Source organism: Coregonus lavaretus, assembly GCF_964263955.1.
Source record: "Coregonus lavaretus genome assembly, chromosome: 25".
In the NCBI taxonomy this organism is placed as follows: domain Eukaryota; kingdom Metazoa; phylum Chordata; class Actinopteri; order Salmoniformes; family Salmonidae; genus Coregonus; species Coregonus lavaretus.
The window spans coordinates 14,247,239-14,255,702 of NC_140012.1; the positions used below are offsets into that span (position 1 = coordinate 14,247,239).

Sequence of the window (8,464 nt, forward strand, 5' to 3'; positions counted from 1 at the left end):
AATAACACCTAGTGACTGAAGACAACTGAGGGCTAAATAAAGGGGGAGTAATCAAGGAGGGAATGAAGACCAGGTGTGCGTAATAATGAAGCCAGGACCGGTGGTTAGTAGACCGGCGATGTCGAATGCCGGAGGGAGGGAGCAGGAGTAGGCATGACAGGCAAACCAATTTAATAAATAGCCTATGACTTCAGCTTGTCGTTGTAGCCTTGTGTTATTATGAACGCATTAGATTGACTGTAACAGTAGTCAGATTATGCTACAGGTAAAACTAATTAAAAAATCAATAAACACTGGCTGCATATTCAAGCATATTCAAGCATATTCAGTTCATATACCTATTATTAATATTTAATTCAGTGATTGAAATTATGATCCCATCCTCAGTAGTTAATTTGAACTAAGCAAGATCATTTTCCATCAATGGATGTCGATTTCAACTCGTTTGACTGCTATGATTAAGCAATGTCATAGCTTGCAATAATAATATTTTTTTCTAATTTTACTTCTAACGTCGGTACAAGTTACTACGATATTCCTTCCTAATTGGCTTGATAACGTTTGGTGGTCCTCTGTAGCTCAATTGGTAGAGCATGGCGCTTGTAACGCTAGGGTAGTGGGTTCGATCCCCGGGACCACCCATATGTAAAAATGTATGCACACATGACTGTAAGTCGCTTTGGATAAAAGCGTCTGCTAAATGGCTTATTATTATTGATAACTTTATGGGAAAAGGGTTTAGATATGGCAACTCCTCTCTTCCTGTGAAGAAAAAAGGGATAGTTTTCAGGCCTTTTGTAGGGGTTTGAGTGTTCATTGGGCTAGAAATTTTCGCTTGACCTGGCAACCCTGGTTATAGTCGTTAGACGGATAGTTGCCTTACGAGGAAATACTACTGAAAGCACCATGGATAAAGCCATTAATAGTTGCCATTATGCAAATATATTTTGCATGGTGTTCGCCTAGGCTACGCAGCAGAACGTTGAATAGCGAATTCGGAGGGCAGACTGACAGGGACTCAACCCCAGTTCTTTTCGCATTCAGTGACAGTGCCAGAACGTTTTTTGTTTGTGCTCATAACGCACGATGGCGGTTAGAAGAGTTTATGCCTATAGTCTGAAATATCCAGGGGGAAACATGGTGTGCTTGCGAGTTATTAGATCGATTTATTAGATCGATTGATACGCGTGAGTGCGCAGTGACACCTGTTTGATCGAGTGTGTTAGATCATTAGATTGATGGCCATTTGTTTGTTTTGCCCCTACTTTTTACCGCACACAAACACACACTGCATAAACACACAACCAACCAATCTCTACCTATGTATGCAACCACGGTTTCTCCTTTTGAAAATTATCTGTGGCACAACCGCTTCCTGGTCCTAATACTTATAATAATATGGTTATGTGCTTAAAGAGCAAGGATTTGCTTGTTACTAAAGCCAATTCTAAAGTAAGCCTATAGTTTCACCAGGTCATCTGAGGCATTTCAATAGAAGTGGGCACAGCAACAGGGAGCCAAGGAGACATGCAATTAACCAAATCCCCAAAATGTCGACTTTATTCTCAAAACATTGCCACTCTATTCTCGAAATTTTGCCACTTTATTCACACAATTTATTTTAGACTTTATTCTCGAAATATTGCTAAATATTACAGTTGTGCAAGAAAAAGGATAAGTACCATCACCTGTCCCTGTTTATTTATTTATTCTCTTCACTTGGCCTCAATAAGCTTCCTTTAGTAGTCTTTCAATAAAACAGCATGTTTCAAAAATGTGGATGGAGGGACTGTGATGTCAACTCAGAAGAAAAATAACATTCGTTTAAAAAAAATGTTTTATTGGACTAGAACAAAAATAACAATTGTAAAAACTCTGAGCAACTTTACAATTCCAACAGGTAGAAAATATTGACATTGTATAAAGTACATTTGAATGCTTAAAATTATTAAATTACACACATACATATTTTTTAACCAAGTACACAGTGCAGACATTTTCGTCATGCAAAAGAGCACAAATCTTTGCAAAGAACACAATAAATCTCATTATCTGGCATTTGTTCAACAATGTGTGTTTGCTTTCTCCTTAGGGTTTTTGTTGTGTCCAGCCAAAACAGTGTGCAAGTTCACTTCTACTTTCCTTTTCCTGATGCTTCTAGTATAGAACCCTGAGGGAAAGCACCTTCCCAAGGTCCTTTAAGGCTGTCCACACCACTGACTCTCACGCCACCTTTAGCTCCCCACATTGCTCCAGGAAGGGCAGAAGCAAAGATGTCACTTTTTCGTCTTTGCGTGGCAGTTCTTCCATGAGAAATCGTGTGGCTGAAATGGAGCCATTCATCGCCCAGCTCTTTACCATTAGCTCTGCAAGCTCGTGACACTGCTCCAAGCAATCCAGGTCATTCTTGGAGATACTGGGCTGTGGGAGTTTATTTGAGGTTCTAATTAGCCACGTAAGCCTATTGAACTCCTTGGTTGACAGGTGCTCCAGGATGCGACACAGATTCTGCAGCCAGTCTGACTCTGTGAGATTGCTTCCTTTTGGAAAAAAACTAAAATATTCAAAATACAGTGGAAATTAACATGTTTTGTGTTTATTTGCAGGTAGATGAAAATCTGTTGAAAACAGTTGCTGGTAGGGGAAAGGTAGTTGTAGGCCTATAAATAGATGTGAGATAACAGTTACCTGGCTTTAGCAATATCGGTTCAAACCATTGGCAATTCCACACCTTCTTTTGCCACATCCTCTTGAACTCCTGAATTATCAGCTTAAATTTGGTAACTTTACTGTCCAAGAGGACTGTAAATGTGGCATGTTGATCTGGGCCATTATGAATATGAAAATCTTTCTCCTGACAGAGAAAGAGAGAGGGAGGTCAAACAGAATCCCTTCTGACAAAACGGCTAAATATTCTATGCCCATTTGACAGAGAATGTACTTTAAAGCATATCTGGAGGAGAAAAACCTAGTGAGTTATAACACAAAAAGCAGAGTTATTGGTCATAGAGGACAGGTGCGGCGCAATAATGACATCTGTGTTGTTTCAATGGATGAGGCACTGTAAACAAACATGCACACTTTTCCTTACCTATTAGCTTAGATTCTATTACATTATAGCACAGTAGATCATGACATGTCTTCAAATCAGTCATTAACACACATAAAACATTCTTTATGGAATTTCTTACCTTGGGATGGACGCTGAAGCCCTGTTCGAGGTCCAAGGTCACTCTGTATCGGGCATTGGGCCTTAGGTAGCAGTCAGAGCAAGCACGGATGAACTCAAACGTCTTATTTTGCTTCATTACCTATGAATGAGTAGAGATTGATAGATACATATTGTAAATAGATCAGAAAGATACTGACTTAAGAAAATTGCGACGCTTTTGAATTTGAGTTCAATTGAAACAGCTGTTAAAATTATGTAATGCAGTGGTAACAACACAGATGCATGGGATGATATTGTAATTGATGGCGGTGGAGATTCACTTTCGACTCTGTCAATCACCGCATTCTTATTGGCAGACTAAATAGCCTTGATTTCTCAAATGACTGCCTTGCCTGGTTGACCAACTACTTCTCAGATAGAGTTCAGTGTGTCAAATCGGAGGGCCTGTTGTCTGGACCTCTGTCATTCTCTATGGGGGTGCCACAGGGTTCAATTCTCGGGCCGACTATTCTCTGTGTATATCAATGATATCGCTCTTGCTGCTTGTGACTCTCAGATCCACCTCTACGCAGACGACACCATTTTGTATACATCTGGCCCTTCATTGGACACGACACTGTGTTAACAAACCTCCAAACGAGCTTCAATGCCATACAACACTCCTTCCGTAGCCTCCAACTGCTCTTAAACGCTAGTAAAACTAAATGCATGCTCTTCAATCGAACACTGCTTGCACCCGCACGCCTGACTAGAATCACTACTCTCGGCGGGTCTGACTTAGAATATGTGGACAACTACAAATACCTAGGTGTCTGGTTAGACCGTAAACTCTCCTTCCAGACTCACATTAAGCATCTCCAATCCAAAGTTAAATCTAGAATTGGCTTCCTGCCAAACATGCCCTCGTAAAACTGACTATCCTACTGATCCTTGACTTCGGCGATGTCATTTACAAAATAGCCTCCAACATTCTACTCAGCAAATTGGATGTAGTCTATCACAGTGCCATCCGTTTTGTCACCAAAGCCCCATATACTACCCACCATTGTGACCTGTATGCTCTCGTTGGCTGGCCCTCACTACATATTCGTCGCCAAACCCACTGGCTCCAGGTCATCTATAAATCACTGCTAGGCAAATCCCCGCCTTATCTTAGCTCATTGGTCACCATAGCAACACCCACCCGTAGCCAACCCCTCCTTTGGCTGCCATTCCTTCCAGTTCTCTGCTGCCAATGACTGGAACGAACTGCAAAAATCTCTGAAGCTGGAGACTCTTATCTCCCCCACTAACTTTCAGCATCTGTTGTCAGAGCAGCTTACCGATCACTGCACCTGTACACAGCCCATCTGTAATTAGCCCACCCAACTACCTCATCCCTATATTGTTATTTATTTTGCTCATTTGCACCCCAGTATCTCTATTTGCATATCATCTTCTGAACATCTATCACTCCAGTGTTAATACTAAATTGTAATTATTTTGCACTATGGCCTATTTACTGCCTTACCTCCATAACTTACTACATTTGCACACACTGTATATAGATTTTCTATTGTGTTTTGACTGTACATTTTTGTTTATCCCATATGTAACTCTGTGTTGTTGTTGTTTTTATCGCACTGCTTTGCTTTATCTTGGCCAGGTCGCAGTTGTAAATGAGAACTTGTTCTCAACTGGCTTACCTGGTTAAATAAAGGTGAAATAAAAAAAACTAAAAAAACTTGGAATGAGTTGAAATATGGATTGAATGCCGTCACAGAAGAACTTGGAGTCCACATCTAAGAAATTATTGTGAGAAGGTTTACTGGACATTAAAACAAAGAAATGTGATATTTACCTCAGTGTATGGCACGTTGCGGGGCAATAGGTAAACCCAGAGCTTGTGTTGTCCTTCTATAACGTTTAGCTCCAGAAAAAGAAGCACCTGCCCATTGATTCGTTTTTTTATTTTTGCCTTCCTGCGGACAACAGTCCATCTGGAGAGCCCATTGATGTTTATAATCACATGTGAATGTGTCACCCTCTTAGGTACCAGAATCTCCAGACGATTGCTGCATATGTGAGCCACAGACAAAGCCTCAGCTGCGTAGACTGGAAAATAATGAGACAGTCACACAAACAAACAATTACGTGTACCGTCATGAATATTTCCAGATGCTTTCTTACCATTTTTACCTTTCTCATGTTTTGTTGAATTAACATTTTGAATACATTTATTGTTGGAAAAAAAGGTTATTTCAAAAAGTGCTTAAACTCACCCTCAGTCTCGCAGTGAAGTAGGTGCAGTTGGTACATATGTCCCTCCGGACAGCTGATCTTAAACACAGGACATGCAGGCTCATAGTCGGTGTCAGCAAGCATGTGCATGTCCCAGTGGTCCACACTATACTCCACGGTACCTGGCTCCCTCATCCCAAATACCAGCCCTGTAGCTTTGCACTGGAACTTGCCACGAAACTCACACTGGAACCTGGGTAGCATCATAAAATAGAAGCACATTAGCCTTATGTTATAAAGGTGGTCTCAGGGCACAGGGAAAATGGTTATTCTAAGAAAGCTACAGTTCTGTTATTAGGACATATTACATGTTACATTATCATATCAGTGCATATTATGATTGTTGGCTTAAGAGTGAAAACTCCATTATGAAAATAGGAGAGGAAGAAGCTTACTTGTTTAGGTGTAACAGTAGTTATAATTGATTCAATCTATGGGAGTTACCTGTAGGAAATCTTGCTTTCTTCAACTTCTTCAACTATCTCAGGGTCATATTCTGTAATAATGGGTTTGGTCTGTACATGAGAGGTGACAGACAGTAAAATTAGCATTTTCAAATGCAACAATATGTAGCCTATGTCTAAGAAAAAGTAAGTATTTTGCAAATCGATTGCAAACCTGACTTTAAATGGCAGTTCCTGTAGTTGCTCTTTAAATCAATCTACCTTTGAAAACACTTTAGAGGTCTCTTCTCTCACAGAGGTAGAGCCCAAGTTTGTAATGTGTCGGTCCTGCATTCCTGACACGTGAGCAGGCAACAGTTTGTAGCGTTTATCCGCTAAGAAGCTGTCAAACTCAGTGATCTTGTTGTTGCAAAGCCTGTGGAGAGAAATTATTCTTCATTGAGACACGTTATAACTAGGTAAAGGAACCATAGACATTATCAACACTCCTTTACTCACCATACAGTTTCTGTAAAGCTGTTTCTAATCCTGTATAGTTTCATAGCTCCTTCGTCAGTGATTTCATTATTGCATAGACTGAAAAAGAGATCATGGTTTAAGAGTGCTGGTCCACAAGTGACCAATGTAACCGGAATATGTCACCACCGAATATGTCATTCCTGTATGTCATCACTCTAAGGGTTAGTACTTTGAAAAATAAAGAATATGCTTAATTCAATGTACTGTATCTGAAAATATCCTTACTTTAGGACTTGTGCCTTGTGCAGATGTGTGAGCAGAAACTCCAAATGTGTGTCGGTGAGGTGGCAGTCGCTGAGGTCCAGCTTCGAAAACCCTTCTGAGTGCTCCAGAATCAATGCCAGTGATGAACAGGCCATCAGGTCCAACGGGGTCTGACTGAGGTCCAGTTCCTTCCCCAGGGCTCTGGATAGTAGTGAAGCAAGTCTCACTGACCTGCCTCCATCTTCCACAAATATCAAGTGAAGGAGCTGTAGCAAAATAGGTTTTCCAAGGCTATGAGGGAACAAAGTTAAACAGTGTCACTACTGGAAATTCAAAAGTAAAGCACTCATGAGAGTATAACGTCTGGGCCCTACATTATTTGGATAGTCCCATATAGATAGTCTATATATGCTATCAATAAACTATCAATTGAATAGGCAAAAACCTGCTTAAGGCATCTCACCTCAAATGGACTCTTTGTAAAATGGACTCTTTGTAAAACTCCTCTAGTCCTGCATCCTCAACCTGACAGTCGTGTAGAATCAGCTCTGTGTCACCATCAGCTTTATGGATGGCTGCAGAGATGACCCTACAGTCCTGAGAACTGAGGCTCAAAACAGTCTCTTCCTCCTGCCCTGACAGATCCATGGCAGAAGAGCGAGAGAGGTCCAGTTTGTGATGCAGAGCCCTCAAGAGTGCAGTGGGTGCCTCTGTTTGTGTTATCAACCCTGTCCAGGCATGGAGGAGCTCCAGGAGTAGTTTCCTGTCTACCCTGCAAGGTCGTCAGGACAGTCAGGACCATGGGTGGACATAAAATAATGTGCAATTAACTGTAATTCACTCATTCCAATCAACTAGAAACCAAATACTTAAATCAGGTACAAGAAAAAACACATTGAGACACTAATAGACAGTGATGTGGACAAAGACCTGAGTTCAGAGACCCTGTGTAGAAGAATCAGGATCCTCCCCATCTCCTCCTTTGGAATGATGGTCCACAACAGGTTGAGTTTGACCCCATCACTGTAGTGTAAGGCAAAGCGCAGTGCTTCACAGTCATCATGGTTCAAGACCAGGTTGTTCAAGTTGATCCATTCATCTGATGACCTCACTAAAGTAGTCACCATGTGACCAGCACGTTGCTTGTGTATTTCTTTCAACGCTGTCCTCTCAAAGTGGGAATTCATTCTGCAGAAAAGAAGGCAGACATTGTTGTATTAGGTGCTACATGTTAGTTATTGAATGTTCACTGTGAAAGACAAAGATATTGGCCCTGATGATAGCAATCATCATATTGTTTTAACCAGACCTTTGAAAGTGAATATTATTCAGGAACGGGAGAAGATGAGGTATGTCTTGCTGTCTGATTCTGCTCCTCATGAGGTTGATGGTGATGGGTTGTGTGGTGCTCTTCAGCAGGTAGTGAAGCACATCCCAGTCCAGTCTACAGTTAGACAGGTCTCCATCAACCTTCTTCAGGAAGCACTGGGTCAGTTCCACGTCCTGAGCCTCATACACCACAACAGCCAGCTGTTGCAGAATCTCCTCACTTAGTCTGTCATGGAGGAATACAGGCAGATAGAAACACACACAAACCAATGCGGATTCTCGACAATTCAAACGGTAATCCCCAACATGCAAACCCCACATTTAGAGACATTTTGTTTGAGAGTCCACATACTAGGTAAACAAACTTGCCTGATAGTGAGCGTACCCTGATGACACAACAGGGTAGTAAGAAGGTAACCCTCGATGGGACAGTCTGTCAGATCCAAGCTCCTTATGGTCCACACTGTCAGCAGTGAAGCTAAACTACTGATCACTCTATACTGCACATGTTCTGTTGGATTTGGCCTAGATAAGACCAGGGTCAGCTCCTCAACGA

General features: G+C 41.4%; 1 protein-coding gene and 1 long non-coding RNA gene across 2 annotated transcripts; both read right to left on the reverse strand.

Moving 5' to 3' along the window:
* Positions 1 to 2,058: 2,058 nt before the first annotated feature.
* LOC311100534 (uncharacterized protein) lies at positions 2,059 to 6,161 on the reverse strand. The gene is made up of 7 exons (XM_084141447.1): positions 6,118 to 6,161; positions 5,897 to 5,967; positions 5,434 to 5,645; positions 5,013 to 5,266; positions 3,192 to 3,311; positions 2,689 to 2,854; positions 2,059 to 2,540 (listed from the first exon to the last, which is right to left on the reverse strand). Exons 3-7 carry the CDS (start codon positions 5,585 to 5,587, stop codon positions 2,224 to 2,226), a joined length of 1,011 nt encoding a protein of 336 aa, XP_083997573.1. The 5' UTR covers positions 5,588 to 5,645; positions 5,897 to 5,967; positions 6,118 to 6,161; the 3' UTR covers positions 2,059 to 2,223.
* Positions 6,162 to 6,183: 22 nt separating this feature from the next.
* Positions 6,184 to 6,805, reverse strand: LOC311100711. The gene is made up of 3 exons (XR_014609847.1): positions 6,601 to 6,805; positions 6,355 to 6,432; positions 6,184 to 6,271 (listed from the first exon to the last, which is right to left on the reverse strand). It is a non-coding gene; the product is annotated as an uncharacterized lncRNA (long non-coding RNA).
* Between the last annotated feature and the right edge of the window lie 1,659 nt (positions 6,806 to 8,464).

Excerpts from the sequence above, each read along its gene's own strand:
- LOC311100534 (XM_084141447.1), bottom strand. The coding sequence starts at position 5,587 with ATGAGGGAGCCAGGTACCGTGGAGTATAGTGTGGACCACTGGGACATG. Across the intron at positions 3,312-5,012 it reads GCAACGTGCCATACACTGAG|GTAATGAAGCAAAATAAGAC; the intron begins GTAAATATCACA and ends ACTCATTCATAG. Across the intron at positions 2,855-3,191 it reads GCTTCAGCGTCCATCCCAAG|GAGAAAGATTTTCATATTCA; the intron begins GTAAGAAATTCC and ends TTTCTCTGTCAG.